The 21,967-nt window shown below is 40.0% G+C and overlaps 3 protein-coding genes across 4 annotated transcripts; 1 reads left to right on the forward strand and 2 right to left on the reverse strand.

Annotated features, from left to right (window-relative positions):
- Positions 1–428: 428 nt before the first annotated feature.
- On the reverse strand, positions 429–10,435 carry utp4 (UTP4 small subunit processome component). The gene is made up of 16 exons (XM_077516339.1): positions 9,948–10,435; positions 8,914–9,102; positions 8,726–8,810; positions 8,520–8,609; positions 8,227–8,438; positions 6,710–6,881; positions 6,257–6,348; positions 6,001–6,097; positions 5,672–5,736; positions 4,581–4,703; positions 4,306–4,462; positions 3,054–3,160; positions 2,877–2,972; positions 2,603–2,788; positions 2,397–2,507; positions 429–696 (listed from the first exon to the last, which is right to left on the reverse strand). Exons 1-16 carry the CDS (start codon positions 10,104–10,106, stop codon positions 580–582), a joined length of 2,058 nt encoding a protein of 685 aa, XP_077372465.1. The 5' UTR covers positions 10,107–10,435; the 3' UTR covers positions 429–579.
- On the forward strand, positions 10,351–11,789 carry chtf8 (CTF8, chromosome transmission fidelity factor 8 homolog (S. cerevisiae)). 2 transcript variants are annotated; one of them, XM_077516341.1, is made up of 3 exons: positions 10,351–10,472; positions 10,742–10,865; positions 10,978–11,789. In XM_077516341.1, coding segments are annotated over exons 1-3 (390 nt in total). In that variant the 5' UTR covers positions 10,351–10,470; the 3' UTR covers positions 11,242–11,789. The 2 variants fall into 2 exon arrangements, with proteins under 2 accessions (XP_077372467.1, XP_077372466.1); XM_077516340.1 differs by having other exon boundaries at positions 10,415–10,620.
- A 1,967-nt stretch (positions 11,790–13,756) lies between these two features.
- Positions 13,757–18,735, reverse strand: has3 (hyaluronan synthase 3). Its single transcript, XM_077518050.1, has 4 exons — positions 18,604–18,735; positions 17,971–18,518; positions 15,601–15,702; positions 13,757–15,515 (listed from the first exon to the last, which is right to left on the reverse strand). The coding sequence occupies exons 1-4, from the start codon at positions 18,707–18,709 to the stop codon at positions 14,586–14,588; spliced, it is 1,686 nt and encodes a 561-aa protein (XP_077374176.1). The 5' UTR covers positions 18,710–18,735; the 3' UTR covers positions 13,757–14,585.
- Positions 18,736–21,967: the final 3,232 nt, after the last annotated feature.

Consider the following 21,967-nt stretch of genomic DNA (forward strand, 5'->3'; position numbering starts at 1 on the left):
TCACTTTAAAGTCAGAATTCTGAGAATAAAAACAGAATCCTGCCAACCTTAATTTTTCTCTTCACTAGCCCTAATCATCTTCCATAAATGTTTGTTGAGCCAAGGCACATTTTACATCAGAAAAAAAATAATCTCATGGCACACCACTTAAAACTATTCACAAATAGTGTATATACAGGTTAATTATGTACCTTCTGCCATCTAGTGGTAGAGCATTTGATTGTTTTGCCTGTTCATATAGAATACCGGTAAATTTATTTAAAAATAAATAAATAAAAAATGAACCCCTCAATATTGTGATTTTTTGGGGGGGCGGGTCAAAATAATTAACATTGGATAATTTCCTGTGGCACATCTGATGATCTATAATGGCACACAAATTGCCACGGCACACATAGAGAACAGCAAACAATTTGATCAAACAGGAATGATGGTAAATAATTGCATGATTTTATTTATCAAAACGTTTGTACAAAGTGGCAACATTCTGCCGTTTTTGGATGTGGTCCAGCTCTGGCTCTTTGACAAATGAGATCTGCGCTGATAAGCCAGACGAAAGCTGGTTTTGCGGTCTTTTGTTTATGTGGCAAACTTCTTCTGTCGTACAGGTGCAGGCAGCTGAGATTGGATCTCCAGCAGGGGGCGCTCCACCACAACTAGGGACTGGTCATCCAGCAGAGTCAAACTCAAGATGGGCTGTGGGAGCAAAGTGTGGAAGTCAGTACTGTATTGCGACTTTGATTCATGAAAATCTATACCAAGATTATTTTACTGCTGTTGATATTATAGTCTATCAATACTGCTCAATTTGTGCACGTACATTAAGTTACATTAAATACTCAGAAGAGAACCACCTGCTTACTGTGCCCTCTGTGACCAGGATGCTTCTCTAACACCCAAGTAATCTGTTCATACTTCTCTTCACATGGCTTGAAGTCCAATAATCACTCTTTCGTGTCTCACGCACCTGCCTATAAATATGTGGCGATTATACATTCCAAACAGTCGCTCCCAAACTGTGAAATGCTGTATTGTTTTAGCTGAGTCATTGGAAAGATTTAAAAATAACTTTTACTATAATGTCAATTACATTTTTTTCAACGGTGCTTTACAGATGCCCAACCACCAGTAGATGACATCATTGCCCCGTTTTATATGAAATAAACAGTTTGAGTTTAAAGAATAGTGTTTATCATGTAGGTTTTCATTTCTACTTGTACTTTTTGAATTTTTAGCACCTGAACTGAGTCTTGCAAAGCACTGTGAAATGTGCTCAATAAACACAAACCCCAATTTCAAATAAAGTTGGAACGTTGTGTAAAAGGTAAATAAAAATGTAATTTGCAAATCCCTTTCAAACTAATGTTCACATTTAAAGACTTCTTTTTTTTTTTTCAGTGGCATTCACCACTGGATGACATTACCTTCCTTTTTTTACCACTCAAATAGTGTCTGGAAACTTAGTACACTAACTGCTGAAACGTTGTTGTAACACGTGCAGAATGTGGCTTGGCATCATTTTGCTAAAATAAGCAGGGATGTCGCTGAAAAGACGTTGCTTGGATGGCAGCACAAGTTGCTCCAAAACCTGTTTGTACCTTTCAGCATTAACGGTGCCTTCATAGTGCTGCAAGTATCTCAAGCCATGGGCACGACTGACATACCCCCATACCATTACAGACTCTGGCTTTTGAACTTTGCACTCATAAAAATAAATAAATAAATAAAAGATCCACATGGTCCTTTTCCTCTTTGGCCCGAAGGACACAAAGTCCATGATTTCCAAAAACAATTTGAAGTGTGGACTCATCAGACCACAGCACACTTTTCCACCCAGCTCTCAGATGAGGAGCCGGCGGCGTTTGTGAGTGTTGTTGATCTCTGGCTTTCACTTTGCATGGTCGAGATTTAATTTGCTTGTTGATGTAGCAAAGCCCACATCAGATCCGGCCCGCGTGAGCAAAGCGCCCGGCCTGCAGGACCAGCCCCCGTGTCGACAGTCACGCTGTTTTCATAAGCAAGTTTGGGGGGTCCAACAAGTAACTCATAATTTTTCACAAATAACTCAACGGGCCACCTTGCCTCCCCTCCCATGGTCGTATTTGCGAAATTGTGAGCAAACCATGTGATCATCGCCGCCATTTGCTATATGTTATGTTGACAAGTGGCGAGCAAGTTACCATTTATTCAAGTGACAGTTTTCACTAACGAGGTTAAAATGTCTTACTTTGATTAAATACAAAAAAAAATTATCAGTCTACTCTGATGAAAGGTGCAGTTCACTGATGCACTCTATCTGATGTGCACAATTCACATAGGTCATATTATGGTTTCAAAACAACTAATTTTGCCCATAGAGGAGTGATTTTCATGCCAGAACGCATCATTAAGGGTACCTGAAAGGTTTTGCAAATCTTGAACGAGTGGCTGTGTCTTAACCTCTCAGACTCGGGAAGACTCCGTAGTGTCATCTGATTGGAGAGCTGAGACTTTGCTTCAGGGAGGGGCTATGCGTGCAGGACAAAAAAAGACATTTTAATCACATTTCACTCATCACAACACAAAACAACCAAAGTGGATTTTGATCTCTTCGCTGACTCACCAGGCTCTTGTCGATGATGCAGAACATAAACGTATCGTGCAGAAGAATATGAGCTGAGTTTTTGGGGTTGAAGGTGACGTGGGTGATGGGCATGTCCCTCTGCAGCCACAGAGGGTGCAGCCCTTGTTTCTGCAGCTTGCGACTCCAATCCGTGTATTCCTTTTGCACTAGCGAGAACTCAAATATCTGCATAAGCACAGACGCACACACAGACCAACAGGTCATATGAGTCCATGACTGTTTACAAATGAAAATAGGTAACCGAGGCGATCACCTGTTGATCAGCGTGCACTGTGATGAGGTTTCTGGTGGTTGGGTGGATGGCCACGGCGGTAGGACAGGAGCCGTACACTGGCACCGTGCAGTGAAGCTACACGTGCACACAAATAAGTTGAAATGGTGCACACGCTGACCCACCGTTTGTATACAAACAAAACAAATCGCAAATCACCTTGAATTTTTGAAGGTTATAAACGTGGATCTCACAGCCCGTGTTGGCTGTAACGAGCCAGTTGCCGTCGTCACTCGCATGCAACAGGTGGATTGGCTGTCGGGAAGCTGGATCACACAAACATACATGCTCATTAGGACCCGTTAACTCATGTGCTCCCAAAAACATATAAATACGTTCTATTTTAAGTGTCCCACAGACGTATTTAGATGTTTGTTTGTTTTTTTCTTTTGTTTTTTATGTTAGAGCATCTGGAAGGCTTTAATGCAGCCTCTCAACTGCACAGAACGGGCGAAAAGAAATGTATTTCCAAAAACGGCCAGCAGATGGCAGCAGAGTATAAGAGATCAACCAGGGCCATGTTGAAAACAAGCTGTTTCCCCACAATTCTAAGCAGATTTGTGAATAATCATGAAACTTAGCTATATTCTAATGCTAATTGCTGCAAAACGTAAACAGATTTTTTTTCCTGATAAAAAAAAAAAGAGTGATATTTCTTTTGGTAGGTTCCATATTTTTATAGCAATAGAACACAATATTCTGTGGGCCCTGCAAAATCCGTCAAAATCCAGTAAAACAACTAGGAGCGAAGGGGGTTGCTTCAGTGAAAATGGCTGTGAGTGAATGAGTTAAATCATTAAAGATGTGCTGCTTCCAATTATATGGCGTGACACCTATCAAATGGAAAAAAAAAAAAACAAAAAAAAAAAACCTTTTAAATTTGTACTTATTTACTTGCTTTGATCTTTGTTCTAACATTTATGACGACAAATGTGTGACTAGTCAATTATATCAAAGCAATCCCAATATAAAAACGGTGGAAATAGTCCACAACTAACGCACAACATACATTTCAGTGCAAGATCATTGTATGTAAAAATACAGTCAACAGAAGCACATTTTTAGCACACCTGATGGTAGCATCAACTGATACCAACAGACCAGGCCCACATACATTTAAAGTTTTCAATATATATAGTGTATATATAGTGTAGAATGTGTGTGGATGGTGACCCCGAATGGACTCCACCTGCACCTCGCATGCATATATTATCTGTTAGTTGTACAGTGTAAACAATATATAAATATACACAAACAATAAACAACATATATAAATATAATCAAAATATTTGGTCACAACTTAGCAGAGTTCATCTATTGCGGGGGTCGCCAGGAATGTAAACCCCGTGATAAATGAGGGATGACTGCAACTCAAATATGTTCAGACAACGAACGCCAGTTTCAGACTCACCTGGCTGAGGTTTGAGGGTGCGAACATATTTGCACTCTGACTGGCTGATGGAAACCACCACGACTGATGAATGGCTGCAGGATGCAAAGAGCTTGGAGGAATCTGAGGAAAAGCAGAGCTGCTGGGCTGCGTGAAGGACCTTCGGTACTTTAGAAACCTATGGCGAAAAAAACAAAAAACAAAAACGTATGTCATGACATGCATGCAAAGGCGCAACAGAGTGACATGGTTTTGTTAGAAGTCAAAAATCCCATTTGTCATGTCAAGACGCGCACCTTCGTGATGCTGATGCTGCTGTTGTTTGTCTGTAGCTTGTAAAGACGAATACTGGAGATAGTCGAGTACGCCAGCCACTCCCCGCACGGAGACAGAGCACTGCACCAAATATGATCGTCACCCTGCACACGTCAGCACACACATCACAGCTGATCACAATTAACAGTTGGATTTAGCGAATAACAAAATTCTGGGACGGTCCATTACAGAATTCAACTCAACTCAATTCAATTATATTCAAGTAAAATTAAATTAAATAACGAATATTTTAGGTCAGTTACTCGGTAAATACAATAACAGTATAAATGAATTAAAGCATATCATAAGTAGGGAAATATGTGACTTTTTATGTGACAAAGGGGTCCTCGTGTCAAAAAAAAAAAAAAAAAAAAAAAAAACTAATTCTACTCAATAAAATTATATATAATACATAGACATACCCCCAAAATTGACAACTACAGCAATTTTAATATTACCAGGTTAAAATCTCTAGTTTTGAGAATAATAGGTTCAAATTTTGGTCCTTGCGTCTTTCAAATGTCCATAGCAACCTTAGGGAAAAAAAATATGAAAATTGAAAACTGAAATTGTCAGGAACTGTTAAAATATCAGTGGAAAGTCAATCCCAATAGCAGATAAGGACATCATTCAAGATTTGAACCCTTTACAAGTTTCGGAAGTTTGACCTCTCAACAGATGAAATCAGCTTTGAAGATCACATTAAGTTTGCAATTCATCTTCTGCGGCATCATGAGACAATTTTGGTTCGTTTATTGTTGCTCCTTTGTGATATTTTCTTGTTTAAATGAGGTCATATTACTGCAGTGGGAAATTTGAATTATTATTTTTGTGTCAATTAAAAAATTTGCTATCTGGTGTGGTCTGTGACAAGTAAGTTTATTGATAGGTAATCATGGATGTTATGTCGCAAATGCGTTGGGTCACGTAAAAAAATGAAAATGTTATGATGGTCCAACACAGGTCCGCATCCCAACTAATGTTGCCGACATGCGGCTCACATATTTATTTTCAAATGAGCTGTTGACCCACCGGAAATTGGCCATTTTCAGTTCAACTTGAGAGTACAAACCTTCCTCTTCAGATGAATCAGTTTCTCTGGCTTCCTCTTCACAGGTAGACTGTCACCAGGCTTTCCTGAAAACAAAAAGTGATTACATCATAGTAGGTGTAATATAAAAGTAGAATTTTCAAGGCAATATTCATAGTTGGTTAGGCTTGTCAGTTTTTATTGGTGGCAAGCAACTGCTTTGTAGTAAACTTTATTATTCCGCTGTGCTGTTGAGTAGACATGTGACTAGCGGCTATATTGCAAGTTTCACATTGCTGTTTGGTTACCATTTCATATTTTAGCGTGCAAAATGAGCTGAGCTATCAAAATTGGTGTTATTGTCCTCTCACCATGCCCTTCACTCTCCCCGAGTCTCCACAGCTCGAGATGATCGGGGAACTGGAAGAGCAGCAGCCCCGACTTATTAGCGTAACACACCAGATTCCTCTGCATGGAAGATAAACAGATGGACACTCGCTTAATATTGCATGTTCAGTGTTTTGCTGATTGTAAAAAAAAGAATATTAAAAGGATAAAGGTTCATGTGGCTAATTGAAACTACCGAATCAGTCCTCAATTCCCGGATTATTTAAGTTGAGTACTCACTTGAGGGAACACTATTTTACGTAGAGAGGACTCTTGGGTGTTCTTCTCCACCTTATCCAGCAGGGGTCGTACTACCAGCTGTGTATCCATGCCTGAGAAGGGAGACGCCATGAAAACAGTGTACCTACATTTTATGTCGAGTTAATAACTAAGTTTCAGTTCACAGGTGGATATCATGGCTAATTATGCAAATAATTTCAAACAGCAACACACTGTGAGCTTCCCAGGTGTTCATGCAAACTTAGTTTCCCTATACTAAAGTTCAATTTGTGAGGGTATTCATTGGGTTCCATTCAGGTTTTATGTCACGATGAAGAATGGTTCCAAAAAAAAACGCCTAATTAACTAGACCATCCAATATCAAGTAACTACAGTATTTTGGGATCTTAAAGATTCTGAGAAAAAGCATCAAATAGAAATCAGACCAACCACAGATGAACATTTAAAACTGACCTCCAGAAACAACAGAAATCTCAGTGTGAACCAGTGCCCTCACGTCATGTGAATGGTTTTTAAAGGTTCTGGTTCGGACCCAGTCCTTGTCTTGTTGGTTGATGGTGCGGGAAAGGAACTGGAACTGGACCACAGTGCCTTCTGATGTCCCGGCTATCAGACTGCTTTCATCCTGTCAATAATAGCAATGTTTAAAACAGGCTGCAATCTGGCATCTTCACTTCAAAATTCTGCACTTACCTTGGCTGATGTGTGCGCAAAATATAAAGCGTTTTCAAGTTCACGTTTAAACCATCAAAATCAGCATTACTGTAATTTTTCAAGGCAAATAGCAGTGCCACAGCAAAAGCATTCAAATATATAAAAAGGTTGCTTTTACTTTCCCATCTTGAATATCTTTAGACGAAACATTAACAGTTTCAAGTTCAAAATCTCTGGTAGAAGTTCTTTAAAATGTGATCTCTAAAAAGGCCAAAACTGAAAGAAAATTCAAAATGGTGGACTTTCTACTAGATTAAAAATGGGTCTCCAAGAGATTTTTTATTTTTTTTTGTAGGTCTTGGGTTGTTACGTATGCCTTAAACCTAGAAATTTCTTGCGCCTTTTTCCTTTTTTTAACCGCACAAAAAACTAAGGAAATATTGACTGTTTTGCCAGGTAAGACATGTGAGCAAAGTTTTATGTTCTCATGCATATTCAGACCACCAAAATCAGCATACATCTCGGGAAAAAAAGTGCATCACCATTGCAACAGCAGCCAACAAAGTAAAAATATGTGCTTTTACTTTTCTTTTTGATCATCTTTAGATGAAAGATTTAAAGACAATCGGATGATGTCGGTAGAAGTAAGCCCGAAAATTGAGCTAAATTGGGAAGATAATCCAAAATTGCAGACATCTTGTTAGATTTAGCATATGGCTCCAAGATACTTTTAGTCTCCTGCATTTGCCTTCAACTTTTTGTAAATGTTGGTGAAAGATACTAGATCTGTTTTGTTGAGCATTTCTTGGGGTGCTATGGGGTATATGCCACGGAAGAGGCGGGACTGTTTTTTGCACATCAGTTTATTTCCAGTTCGGTTTGCGACGTGTGTGCTGTGTCAAAAATACTTGTGCTTCCGACTTTGTCCCCCTGGGTTGTGCGTTTGCAACCCAGACCGGAATAAACTGATGTGCAAAATCACGTCCCGCCTCTTCCGTGACATATACCCCATTGAGATTTCTTTTAATGCACAATAAACTAATCGACGATGATTGTTTTTTGCCAGGAGTGACGTATGGCAAAATCTCAAATGTTTTTACGAATCTTTAAACCATTCAAAGTGCTCTGAATGCAGTATTATAAGCAAGTTACCCCAAATAATTTTTTTTTGAAATTCTGATTTTGGTAAACTTTACTCCTCAGCCCCTTAATACAATGCTCTGAACTACACTTTGCACATGTAGTTCCATTTATTTTGACGTGCTTCTGAAAATGTGTGGCTGATGTGTTGCTTCAAGTAATAATCATTCACTTGCCTGGGATAGAGAAAGAGCAAGCACGTCCCACTTGGTGACTAGGTGAGTGTGGACAAGTGTTCCTGTAATTCCGTCCCACAACTGGACCTTGCCAGCAGAATCACCACTGATGATAGTGTGATTGGATAAGAACACGACACTCCAAACCACAACCTCCCTGCTCTTGGATGCTCCTACACCTCTTTCAACAAGCATTCTGTGCGTACTGTGACCTGAAATATGCATAATCGCACAAAAGTTTTCAAGTGTTTAATTGTTCAGTATAAATCAATCTCGAATTTGTATCAATTTACCAGTCTCAACATCAAATATTCGGATCACGTCCATCATGCCAGCAGCAAGCAGCGAGCCAGAGGGATGCCAGGAAAGACTGATGATACGACCTACAAGATCACAGGAATAGAGATGTCACAATGGCTGCAAGTTGCCCAACAAGAAAATTACTGCTTGACTCTGAAAACCATGAACAGAATGTCTCCAAAAAGTACAACCATCTTACTTTTCTGCCTGTCAAAGTTCCTCTGAAACTGAATCCTGTCCTCTAGTATTTCAAATATCTTCACTGTCCCATCTTCACATCCAATCTGATACAAAAATATGCATCGTTACACATCAATGCATCATAGTAAAATAAAATAAAATAAATAAAATAAAAAACATGACGTGACCAACAAGGTGCTGACTTACCGCCAGTAGATTTCCATTGCTGTTGCAGCTGATGGCCCAGATTGGTCCCCCGTAGGCATCCACTGTGAACTTGGGCTGCAAGTTCTCCAGATCGTACTCTGTGATCTCTCCACGCAAACCAACACTGAAGAGACGTTGACCCACCCAGCACAAAGCCTCAATGCCTGCGCCATCCCGACCAGGGATCACCTGTAGCAAAAAGTAGAAATGGTTACAAGTGTACAATTGTATGCGTGTACACAAAGCAGTTAAACAACAACATTGGAATTTTCTGATCCAGAAGGCAACCATCAGTTTTACTGTAGTATGCTGCAACAGGATAAGTGCATTTCAATAAAATCTACATTTCATTTGTATAGCTCATGGTTAAACAACTTGCACTGACTCTTAATGTAAGGAGGTGCCCACTGTTTGCATGTGCTTGACTTTGACAAGAACTTTTGACACAAATCCTAATTAATACTTGTGATTAGGGCTAAAGCAAACTATTATAAGATTCATTTGCGGGTTTTGTCCTTGACATTCATCAGACAATGTGCAAAAATTTTGCTGTTAATTGTTTACCAAAACAAAGACACGTTTATCAAACATAAGTAGTTTTCTTACTTTTATTTACTGTTGAGGCTGCAATTCTATGAATTTGGACGATTTCAAGTTGAACAAACCTTCTAAGATTATAATTATCGACTCGTTTGATAATCGTTTAGTTGTTGATCAATTGATTAATTAACGTACACAACTAATTATGATTGTTACATCTTGATCAAGACTAAATTATTTCTTCACTTGCATTCTTGAACAGAAGGTACAGTTGATAGAAGCATTAGTTTTTGTTGAATTCTTGAATGAACTTTGTAAAGCTGCTCTGTTAACACTGTTGAACTGGAAAACAATAAATAAATAAAACTTGCCGATTTGACACATCTGTTGTCATGAACGTGTAATAATGCGACATTTCATACTCGTTCCCCGAATTTCAAATTCAAGTGAATTGTGACCAGATACTGTGGAATGGATGACTGAGAGCTTCTTACCTTCTCTTGGAAGTAGTTGTCAGTGAAGTTAAAGACCTCCACAGTTCCATCCGCCCGGGCCACTGCAAGCCTCTCAGTGCGGCTGTTGAACGCCATGGCTCGGATTGCGCTGGGCATGTAGTCGAAGAAACGAACCCGGTGCACCTTAAATTCACCCATGTTCTCCAAAAAGTAGAAGAAGCACTCTCAGGTGGTTCCCTAACACGAGTAGGTGAGCCTAGCAAACACGTGATTTTGCTACGTGCTAGCGACTCGAAGCTAACATGTCAAACAAAAGCGCGTGCAAGGTGGCCGGAAGAACACGTTAAAGATGCTGAACAATGGCCCGCCCCAATACTAGAGCCAACCTTACCGCGTTGTAGTGGAGACTCGCATAACTTTTAAGAATTTACACACGCTGGAAAACATAAGCAGCCACGTTGAAGACCTACGACCCGGAACTGAACACAAGCACACCTACTACTAACCGGATCTACGTCATTAGTCGAGGACAGCTGGCGGGAAACCTGACCGTCAACTCCCAATGTAATCACTGAAAGTCTGTCCTTTGTTTTTGTCTCCACTCTATTTAACTTTAGCTGCGTTTATTTTAATTGTATCCATAGTATATTGGTCGTTCGTGCTTTGTTATGTATTGAGTACGAGTGTCCATAATGGTTCAAATAGTCATAAGGTAAGACGCGAATAGATTCTGATCAGTTGTCACATATTTCTGCAGCAATTTCGTAGAATTACGCCTAATACTGATAGTACATCTCATTTTCTATTACTCTATTTGATGACTGTCATTGCAGGGGAAGTGTTGATGGCAGCAGTCCTCCAGAGTGGCTGTTGATCGAGCTGCAGGGAGAGATCATATCCAGGCACAACTCTGGAATGGCAGGAAATGTGATGGGAGACCTTCTCTACACCAAAGAGGTAATTATAAATAAACAATGAACAGTAATGTAATGTCATGCAACGCACTGTAAATGCTTTCTTCACACAGAGAAAACAAACAGCGTATTGTAGTTATTTCTCTTTCCAACAGGGGGTGCCTGTGTTAATTGTAGGCCATCACATACTGTACGGGAAGCAGGTCAAATTGGAGAAACCCTTTGCTGTGCTTACTAAGCATCCTGCCCAATCACAGGACGTTATCAGCAACGCCGACAACAATGATGCCTCCCAGGTTGCTATGAAAACAGAGCCCCATGGATCCACCTCCTACTCGGTGTCTGCTCTCATCAAGAGAAAACTTATCTTTAAGGCGCGACCCAAACCCATCATCACTAATGTACCCAAGAAAGTATAGTGTGTGGCTGGACTGTGGTAATAATCTGTAAGCGGGCATTATGGAAAACAGACTTTTTAATGTTTGTGTACAATAGTTAGGTCTCTGGAGTGCTTGCCACCCATAATCGTCAAATAATCAATCAAGTACATCTGAAATTTGCTTGTTTTTTGTGTTTTTTTTCTTTTTTTTTCATTCTGCACCTCATTCAAAAACAGTGGGACTAATTAATCTCACAACTACCGGCATACAAAATTTTTCCATTGGTGACGTGATCCGCTCGGCTAGCCGACGTTCCAGAGCGAAAGAACCTCTTTGCATTTGCTTTTGATAATAAAGTTTGGATAAGTGGAAGCCAGCAGTTGAAGTTGAGCGAAGCGGACGAAGAGACTACCAAATGCTGGCAGGAACACACCAATGAGATTATTGGAAATTAGTAGGAGAATAGTATATCTGCTAAATTAGAATGTATTTTTCAAATGTTGTTGTAAATGTATGTGCTGCCAATTGTACTGGCATTCAGCATTACTGTTTTGAGAAAGTGTTTCACCATTAAAGCATTCAAGCAAGTAGAAGTGTAATCTCTCACTCATGGAATCCTGCCATTGCCCAAACAAGGCTCTTGCCAAGAGTTGAATTTAGGTTTAATCAGTGTATTGACTTTACTGTTACTTGCCCTGCTGTTTCCTTGGCAACTTTCGCCAGGGATAGGGGGAATGCATCATCCATTTTCTGTGCTGCTTTTCATCATTACTGCCAGTCATTCAAGGGCACATTTTGATATTTACGCATTTGGACAATTTAAAGTCTGTAAATAGGTCATAATACTGATAGACAGACCTGTCACCATAGATTGAGATAAATTGATACACAAATACTCGTATTAAAAATAAAATACTACGGTAAAGAAGGTATGAACCATGATCTGTGCTCTGTGAGTGGCAACCAGTCGGTGTAGCCTGCCTTTCGCCCAAAGTCTGCTACGATAAATGGTGAGTGGGTCAGAAAATGGGCGGATTTCACAGCATCATTTGGTGGGACACTGACCTAAATTCAAAATGACCACAACCTTGGAGGTTAGTGATGCATGCAATGTCTGATTTAATAATGCCATTGAAGCAAGGATTGTCAGGATTAGTTGGTTTGGTTCGCCAGAAATACAAAGTACTTCTCAGAGAATTTTGGAGCATATGATCAGTTTTGGAAGTGAGTTGGCACATTATGGCGTGGTGACATACACTCAAGAGCTCCCTCCTCCCGTGTTGTGTTTCCTCAAAAGAAAAAAACAAAACAAAAACTTTTCCGTTAGTCCCAAAATACTGAATGGAGGAATTCATTTAGCTGCCATGGCACTCATGTTCACATTTGCTCACGTTTCTCACACACCTCCCTCCCTCACAACACTGGCAACATGCTCAATGCTGTGTATTGAGTGTACATGCTGATTTGAACGAAAGGGTGGATATTGAAAGAAATACAATCATGGAAACGAGTATGAATGAATGGCTGCATTGTGTCAAAAGCAGAACACATTTTATTGACTGAGAAACATTCCAGCGATTTCCTGAGATCATCATCAAACAGGACAAATTCGACAGCCAGACACTGAATTGCCAAACATTTTTGCTTGGATGACAAAAAAAAAAAAGTGTGAAACAGCAAACATAAGGTTCCCAAGTGTCCCAATGGAGATATCTTTGGTCATCATTTTCTTCGACATTTACTGTGAAAGATCAAGAGAACAATGCCCTTTACTTGCTAACTAGATGATGCTTTGGCACATCAGCAATGTCTGAAAGGTATCATATAAAAATTTGAATCACTGAGCTAAAATAAAATCATCAGACAATGACCAAAATGGGAAATAAACATAGATATACAACAATAAGTTCAATTTGAAATGGCAACAGCACCAAAATGACTTCTGCATGTCACAAGTTGTGAGATGATGGCCTTGCCTTTAGATACTAGCCACTCTTTCCACAACATGTGATCACCATTGGGCTGAAGGATACACCAGACACATAATCCACCCGCCCCATGTATTGGTTGGAGCAGTCTATGTCAATGTACAACCACTATCTGTACAGTTGGGTTTGGTGTTATGGCCCATCGTCTTGGGTCTTTGCTGCACCGCACCCAAGCCCCCTCCTCTATACTCAGGCTGTGAATTTCCAGTAAAACTCCATGTTCTGTACAACCGTGCATTGTTAAAGTTAAATGAGGCCTGCTGTGCACATTCATCAGCACCAAGAACATTTGAGATATTTTCATTGTGGTTGCTGGCTGGCTTATTATTATCCGTATTTTGTTACAAAAAAAAACAAACAAAAAACATGCCAATTTCATTAATTGCCTAAGTAAACATGAGACTTCCTTCAAGTAATTGCGAAATATTAAAATAAAAAATCGACCCAGCTTGGGTTGCTCACACCAGTGAAGCCTCATATATTAGACCGTCACCTTTTACTCTTTCAGCACCAGAAAGGTGTTATTTCTATTTCTTCTTCTTCTTTTTCTTCTTCTCCTCCTCCTCCTCCTCCTCCAGCTTCTTCTTCTTCTTCATAAACATGTAAAACATTATTTGTCCAGTAATTTGACATATATTATATACTCCAGAATGTATTATGCTGAGTGTTACCAGTACCATTACTGTAAAAATAAATATGGAAATACTTTTTTTTTTTTTTTTTTTTTTAAATCAATGTGTCTGAAACCACTTATTACAGTCATTGGTTTCTTTGGTCATTTCCTAACCATGCCGGCAAGCTGAAATGTCAGTATTTGTGAGTGAATCACAATTATCAATTTGGCTTGTGAGGTTAGTCATTTCCATCCGAAAGACACTCACCTAATCAATAAAAACTCACTTTATCTATAAATACGGCCATGGTATGATTTTTTTCTAGGTCTTGAAGCATCTGACATAACACAGCTTCGATCTTCTTATCTGTCTCTGTTAATTAACTTTACCTTCTCTTCGCTTGTTTAGGCTCTAGGTTCTGCAATTGTACGTTTAAAAAAAGTTTGAATCTGAAATTTACATACAGTGATTAATTATTTGCTCTAAATGAATTCATTAGCACCATTCTGGACCGCTTTCTTGTGGTTGCACAGCTAACCTGTACCCATGAACTACATGATATTCAAAAATGAACACTTGTTGCCTCCTTTCAGTGCAAGCAATGTCGTCTTCATGGATACAGTCATCTCACACACTCTTGTCTGGATCTGCTTCCTGCTGCTTGGATTTCACATCCCACCTTTTTAGCACCGGCAGTACAGACATGACTGAGTTTGCTCCCGCAGTTCACAAAGGTGTGAGGATACAGCAGTTGGGCTTCATGTCATTGACCTGTCGAGTTTTATGCCTCCACATATGGCAGGTGATACTGCTCCTCCCGCTTATTGCAACGTTTGGCGACAATTGCAAGGTAAAGCACCAGCAGAATCATCCAGTAGCAGGCATACAGTATTGTCCCTGCTATCAACAAGACCTTTTCGGATTCACTCAACGGCTGCTGTGTTTCACAGTAAATTGTATACGCCACGCCTCCAAGCAGCACTATCGTCCACACAGTCACAGGGACGGCACCGATCAGGTTCACCACGATCTTCCTGCGGCCTGAAGTTCCCCACCCTGCTTTATTGATTGTGAGTAAGGCAAATATTTTGGCCGGGAGCAGGCTCGACATGTAGAGCAGAGAATAGAGCGACATGAAGATCATGACCAGGCTACCACGCAAGAAACAAGCGTAGGTGGCCTTCAGCATCCCAACCAGCTGGACGGTCAGCAGGAAGAGCAAGATGTTCCACAGCCTTCCGCGGTAGAAGAGGTGGATGACCGTGGCGACCAAGAAGAACGGGAAGAAGCCGGTGACCACAGATTCGTAGGTCATCCAGAGGCTGTGCTTGTGAAACCACAAAGCATTATAGAGCCACTCGCGGAAGTACGACTTACTCCAGCGAGTCTGCTGGTTGAGCCAACGCAGGTACTGGGTTGGCGTTTCGGTCTGACACTGCGATCGGGCTGTGTATTTTGTCTTGAAGCCGAAGCTCAGCACTCGGTTGGTGAGGTGACGGTCGTCGCCGAAGCTGCACTTGGAGCCCAGGAAGGTTTGATGGTACCAAGCTTCCAGGAAGCTCTGAAGAAGGGAGTTTCTGTACATCCCCAGAGGGCCGCTGATACACTGGACGCATCCGAAGTAGGACTGACAGGCACGCTCAATGTTGAAGGCCATCCAGTAGCGCACGCTGCTGAGGAAGGAGATCCATGAGTCATACTTGTTCAGGATCTGTCAAAGGAAGACAAATAGGAAAAAAAAACCCTCATGCTTTTCCAGGAGATAATTTAGAGTTGAACTCTGACTGTTGGTCTACCTGTACATCTCCTCCAACCCCACCTACTGCAGCATCATCCTCAAAGATCTTCAGCATCTCAATGGTACATGCTGGATCCAGAACTGTGTCCGAGTCACACACCTGGAAAAGACACAATAGGCACATCCCAATGAGTGTGCTACATTGACTGGTCCAGAATCTTTGTGGCTCTTGAGCCTTATACATTAGCCAAACAGAACAAAGGATATAAAACAGCGGGCATTTGGAGGTTGTTAATCCAGTTATACCACCCATCAATTTTCGAGACCACTTAACCTGTTCAGAGGATCCTTGATAACGATGGTTCCAACTTACAGTATGTGTTGTAGTTACGAAGGCACACAATTAACCTTACCGTGGCACGCCACTCCTTGCCCACAAAAAGCGACGAGCAGCGCCCTCATTTACCGTTTGAGATGAGATGAAGTGCATTCACAGTAATGGCAAAGTCGTCAAATCTTCCTTGTGATTTCTCAGTGAGGTCTTTTCAGGACACCAATATTTCTCTTCCAAGCAGGCAGAGGGGGCTTTAATTTCTTTAGTGAAGGGTATCTTCAATCCCTCACCATGTAGTTTTGCCCCAAAACAAAAGGAAACACGCATGGCTGTCTGATGGTGCAGAAGTCAGGAAAAGACAGGGTCGCCTCACTCACTTTGACCAATTGTAGGCAAAAACAAAGTTTTTGGACATTGTTCCAGTCAAGTAAGAATGAATTTATATTACCTCATAGTTTCAATGTTCTGTTGGCAATTATAGTAAATAGTAAGTCAACAAACGCGTGGAAGGTTAGCTACCCGGAGCTATTGTTAGCCTTTGGCTAAAAACAACAATGGAGAACATTACCTTAGTACAGACGTAGTGGTTTCTGGTCATTTTGGAGGGATTCAACTGGTCGTGTGTGCAGTTTGATCCAGCTCAGACATTTTTCGTAGTTGTATAAGGGTTCAGGGAAGGGAATAAACCGGACACCTCCTTCCAGTCTATTGGGATAACGGCTATCTTTCTTTCACAAGCCCTAACTACAGCAGAATGCCGGTTATTCGGTCAGTAAAACGGTTATCACTCTTACACAAGCCGTGACTACAATGTTTAACCATCCATCCATCCATCCATCCATCCATCCATCCATCCATCCATCCATTTTCTCAACCGCTTACTCCTCACAAGGGTCGCGGGGTGCTGGAGCCTATCCCAGCCGGTTTCGGCCAATAGGCGGGGTACACCCTGAACTGGTTGCCAGCCAATTGCATAGCGTTTAACTATTTTTATTTTTATTTAAAAAAAAAAAAAAAATTCTCCTTGCATTTGGATAACCACATAATGCAACATCGGGAGCTGGATTGCTTTGTTTGTCCGGAGCAAAACTCATGTGCCGGCGCAGTCTTGATTGGTTTACTAGGTCATGCAGGCGTGGATTACGGTAAGGTCAATTGCACATGTTCCTGTGTGCAGGCCAACCACAGGGGTAAATCATTTTGGTACTGTTTTTCATTTGATTATTTTGAATTTATATCAAGTGATTTAAAAGAAAATCTCAAATAGACTATTTGCTGTAACAAATTCAGGTCTTGATGTCAAAAAGTGGGATGCAAAATACCATCCAGCGGGCCACAATTGGCCCTCAGGCTGCGAGTTTGCAACCCCTGATTTACTGGGAATAATTACTATGTTTCCTATGTGAACCAAACTACAGCGCTCCTGCCATTTCTGTATTTCCTTTTACAGTACTGGTACAGTGTTGAGGCAGCGCTACTTGTGTTTTGCACTTTTACGTCACAGTTGTAAGTACTGCCATTCAAACATAAGCTCAGATATTCATGTGCACCACTTGCATAATATCACCATGCTTGTGTGGGTTTCCTCAGAGTTTCACCAAGCATGTTAGGCTTATTGAATACTCTAAATTGAATTATTAACTTCATTATTTTTCATGTACAAATAATACCTTTAAAAGCAATTTTTCCCCACTTGCTGTCAACTGAAGATGACATCACCTGTGCTGAGGAAGCAGGTAGCGACCAATCGTGGCTCATTTTGCTGACCAAACCCAGAAAATAGGTGAGACATGATTGGTCGTTACCTAATTCCTCAGCACAGGTGATGTCATTTTCAGTTGACAGCAAGTGGAAAAATTAATTTTTAAAGGTAGTAATTGTACATGAAAAATAATTAAGTTATCAAATTCATTCTGGACAAAATATGACCTATTTACTGTTGAAAATGGCTCAGTGAGTCAAGTATCCTTTAAGGGCCCATTGTATACTACAACATGACATGATAGCCTGCATTGATGAATTGATAATTATAATGTTATACAATTCTAATTATAATTCATTTGATCAGGACTCTAATTAGTAAGTGGTTCTTACCTGCACATAATCCACAGTGTCCCCCAGCGCTTTGAAGGCCGTGTACATCACCTCTCTCTTCCCTCCCCATTCCTGCATGATACAGGAAAACCGGCAACGTCTGACCAGCCGAGTCACTCTTAACGCCTCCTCCATGTGAACTGTGCTCCCTCCACCTCCGACAGCCCCTCCTCCGCTCCCATCGCTGTGGTAGTTTCCCTTCCACACCATGCTGCCCGCCTGCTCAGCCCCACCTATCACCTCCTGGAAAATGTCCATCATGTAACGGTCCTCTGGTCTGTTCCCATCCACCACCAGCACTACTTTTAGTCCTGGGAAAGAAATCCGTCTGATACTGCGCAGGCACTTCCTTAAGTAGTCTGGGTCCTCCTGGTAGGCGGCGATGCACAGGGCCACAGAGCGGCGCAGATGTTGAGGGCGGGTGGGGATCTTCATCCGACGATGCTCCAGAAAGGCAAAAAGGCTCTGGAGGAGAAGATGGAGGGAGAGGAAGGCCCCATAGAGGCCGAAGGAAAGGTGGTGCTGCTCAGTTTGGATGAACTGGTAACCTGTATTAGCGCAAAAACAACAAAGTAAACTCAAACACAGTGGAATATGAACTTGAAAAGAAATGACTGCGATGAACAAGCCAACCTGTGATATAGGCCAGCAGGATAGTGAAGAGGACCACCGCTGCAAAAAGGGTGGTGACCACGATGTTCACCGCATTCCTGCAGCGAGAGGTCATCTGAGGGGGCATCACGTAAAAGTCAAGGTTTCAATAAGAAAATAAATGGATCACAGGAGAAGATGGGGAAAAATAATGACGCATAGGGATTTCCAATCATTTTCCAAGTTGGAAACAAAATTATTAGGAATGAATAAGTGGGGACTTATTCATTATAAGGGATATTTATTTATATGTCTCATATTGAAAAACATAATTCATGAATGAATTACTTTTGTCATTTTTATATGCGAACATTAATCCAAACTTTTCGTGGAAACGTTCAACGAATTGACTAGAAATGTTCTGCCCTTTTGCCATTCTTTGTCACAGTCAGTCCTTCAACATCAGCTTCAGAAAGCTTGAAAATTGTCATTTGTTTGTTTTTGGGGTTTTTTCCCCTTGCCTCATCAGCTGAAAACACAACATTAGTCACTGACATCATGGACAAAAACAAGAGTGTGAAAGTCACAGGAAAATATTAATATAGTTGTCATGGATGACTTCAATTACTCCTTTTATACTACTCAGTCGACTATTTTTAGCTTCCTCGTAAACGGATTCTATAATAATAATAATAATAATAATAATAATAATAATAATAACAATAATAATAATAATAATAATAGTAATAATAATAATAATAATTATTATTATTATTATTATTATTATTATTATTGTTATTATTATATAACTAAGTGCAATTTCTGGAAAAATTGCATGGGAATGCTGAAAGCTGAATGCTAATACATATATGTGTATATATGACGCAGTTAGTTATTTGAATGCATGTGGATTGTGGAATTCTTATGAAGTAAATTGAGAGATAAATTATGAAATGATGACCTCCGGTTACTTTGCTTTACAGACTGTGCCACTGAGCAGTATCAGACATCTGGTAATGATGATAAGTCATATGTATGGAAGTAGGCGTGGAAAGTGACACTTAGAAATGGTTATATCTATCCCATTGAAAATGAATGGTGAAAAGTTGATATTTAACATTAAATTGTGTGAATACTGTAAGTAATGTGGAATCAGATGATATATACCCCGGGAGGCGTCAATTTTTGAAGCAAGTTGAAAATTGAACAGTGTAAATCGTAAGTATTATGTGGGAGTTATTACATGGCAAAAAAGTGTGGAGAATAAAAAAAATCACAATAACATGTGAGAATGCTTCAGCATTCCCACAATAATAACTAGCCCAAGTGCAATTTCTGGAGAAATTGCGTGGGAATGCTGAAAGCTGAATGCTTATGCAGTAAATTAGAAGATAAATTATGTGAAAATTACAAAGTTTTAATTGAAGTTGAAAGATACATGAATTAAAAAGAACTGAGCAGTATCACCGAGCTGGTAATGATGATCAGTTGTATGTATGGAAGTGGGCGTGGAAAGTGGGACTTAGAAAAAGTTCAACGTCAAACCCATTGAAAGTTAATGGGGAAAAAGTTGATATTTAACATCAAATTGTGCGAGTACTCTAACGTGGAACCAGATGATATATACCCCGGAACGCGTGAATATTTGAAGCAAGTTGAAATTTGAACGGTGTAAATCGGAAGTATTATGTGGGAGTTGTTTTTCGGCAAAAAAGTGAGGAGAATAAAAATCCGAATAACATATGTGGGATGCTTTCAGCATTCTCACAATAATAAGTACCACATCTGATGCTTTAATAATTCCAACATAAAATTACAGTCATTTTTTGTTGTTTTGTTTCCAGTTCATACTGCCAATACATTTGATTATCACCATTAAACTGTGAGTAGTCTCAGAGCTCATTAAATTTCAAGATTAAATAAGCAGCTCAATCAATTGCTCATTTTGTGGGGATTGAACTTGGGGATGAGATGGTTGCAGGTTTGAAGCCTCTTGTGTATGGAAAAAATAGAATTGGAACTGTATGTTGGGGAGATGCCAGTTTGCTTTTTTTGTATATATAAAAATTGGTCCTATCAAGTAAAACACTTCATGGATGCACACCGTCAGTGTTGTCTTTCATCTTCTTCCAACCTGCCCCTCCCCGGACGTCTCTTAATGAAGCATGTTCTAGGCTAGCTGTCCTCATGAGAATATAGTAGGATTTTGTGCAAATTGTAATTGTTCTGCTTTGAAAATGCCAGCTTACATGGAAACAGTCTCGTCTACTCCTGATTTAAAAAAAAAAAGAAAAAAATATTTTAACTTTTTTTCCCCCCTATAAAATAATTCTCACGAGAATATCCTGAACCCTTTGTTGAGTGTAGTGCTTTTTGAGCTGATGAGAGGTCAGTCTGGTTGTCGCTGGTGTTCAGGATGGGTTTACCTGGAGGTACAATTCTCTCCTTTCATTCCGAAGATTTCCTTCCAACTAACCCCCATCAAACGTCCCCACCAGCCCTTGGCAGGAGACACAGCCCGATATTTATATCATTATGTTCAGCTTTGGGAGGCTACACATGCATGTACAGCTAGTTGAGATGTACATTTACATATATCTGAACAAGACCATGTCATTACTGTATATTCAAAATATGGTTAGCACTGTTTAGGGGGGCAAAATAATCTTATGTATCTGGCGGAGAAAATAATGACAAAATAAGAGAAAATGAACATGAACGAAGAACAGTCCAAATGAAATGCTAGCCTCCAGGATATTTGTCTTTAATTTCATTGTAGTTTGTTGTAAATATGACTGGGAATGGGGCCATAATAAGAACAATATAGGAGGAAGGATATGATAGACATGGACACTAAATGCAGGCCCCTCCAATGCTAATTTTCTGCTATGTGCCAAGATGTGATCAATAGTTGAAGTCAGGGTCAGAGGTAAATCCTGCTCATGGGAATTGGATGGCTGAATTAATATGGGGAACCGTTGCGGAGACCCAGTGATGAGAAGAAAGAAAAGAGAAAGCTTCCTTCTCTTCCTAGTAAATTTAACAGTGTTTAACTTGTTTTTATGTAAGATGGTTAAGAATGTCAAACGTTACTGACCAAAGATGTCAATTGTTCATTACTATTTTTTTTTTTTATATATAATTACAACCCTTAAATTGATTACAGTATTTTCATTTCCAGGATGTCTGACAAGATTGAAAAAAATAATAATAATTAAAAAAGAAAAAAAAAAAGATTTTGTTTCAGTGTACTCGTTAGTGGTCATATTTACATTATATCTTGAAATTGCTATGACGTGATGCGCAGTTGTATGCACTGGTATATTCATTGAAAAAACAACTCCAAGTTTGTGATAATTGAAGTGTGAATGTGCCACCATGTTGCATATACATGTTTCCAAATGAT

Source organism: Festucalex cinctus, chromosome 3 (assembly GCF_051991245.1).
Source record: "Festucalex cinctus isolate MCC-2025b chromosome 3, RoL_Fcin_1.0, whole genome shotgun sequence".
NCBI lineage: Eukaryota > Metazoa > Chordata > Actinopteri > Syngnathiformes > Syngnathidae > Festucalex > Festucalex cinctus.

Bases quoted from the DNA above. Each gene is read 5' to 3' on its own strand.
- has3 (XM_077518050.1), bottom strand. From the start codon at position 18,709: ATGCCCCCTCAGATGACCTCTCGCTGCAGGAATGCGGTGAACATCGTG. The intron at 18,519-18,603 runs GTTGGCTTGTTC...GCGCTAATACAG, and splicing joins CCTGCTGGCCTATATCACAG to GTTACCAGTTCATCCAAACT. The intron at 15,703-17,970 runs GTAAGAACCACT...TGTCTTTTCCAG, and splicing joins ACACTGTGGATTATGTGCAG to GTGTGTGACTCGGACACAGT.
- chtf8 (XM_077516340.1), top strand. From the start codon at position 10,601: ATGGTTCAAATAGTCATAAG. The intron at 10,621-10,741 runs GTAAGACGCGAA...CTGTCATTGCAG, and splicing joins ATGGTTCAAATAGTCATAAG to GGGAAGTGTTGATGGCAGCA. The intron at 10,866-10,977 runs GTAATTATAAAT...TCTTTCCAACAG, and splicing joins ACCTTCTCTACACCAAAGAG to GGGGTGCCTGTGTTAATTGT.
- utp4 (XM_077516339.1), bottom strand. From the start codon at position 10,106: ATGGGTGAATTTAAGGTGCACCGGGTTCGTTTCTTCGACTACATGCCC. The intron at 8,610-8,725 runs GTAAGATGGTTG...GTGATCTTGTAG, and splicing joins GAACTTTGACAGGCAGAAAA to GTCGTATCATCAGTCTTTCC. The intron at 8,439-8,519 runs GTAAATTGATAC...TGCATATTTCAG, and splicing joins AATATTTGATGTTGAGACTG to GTCACAGTACGCACAGAATG.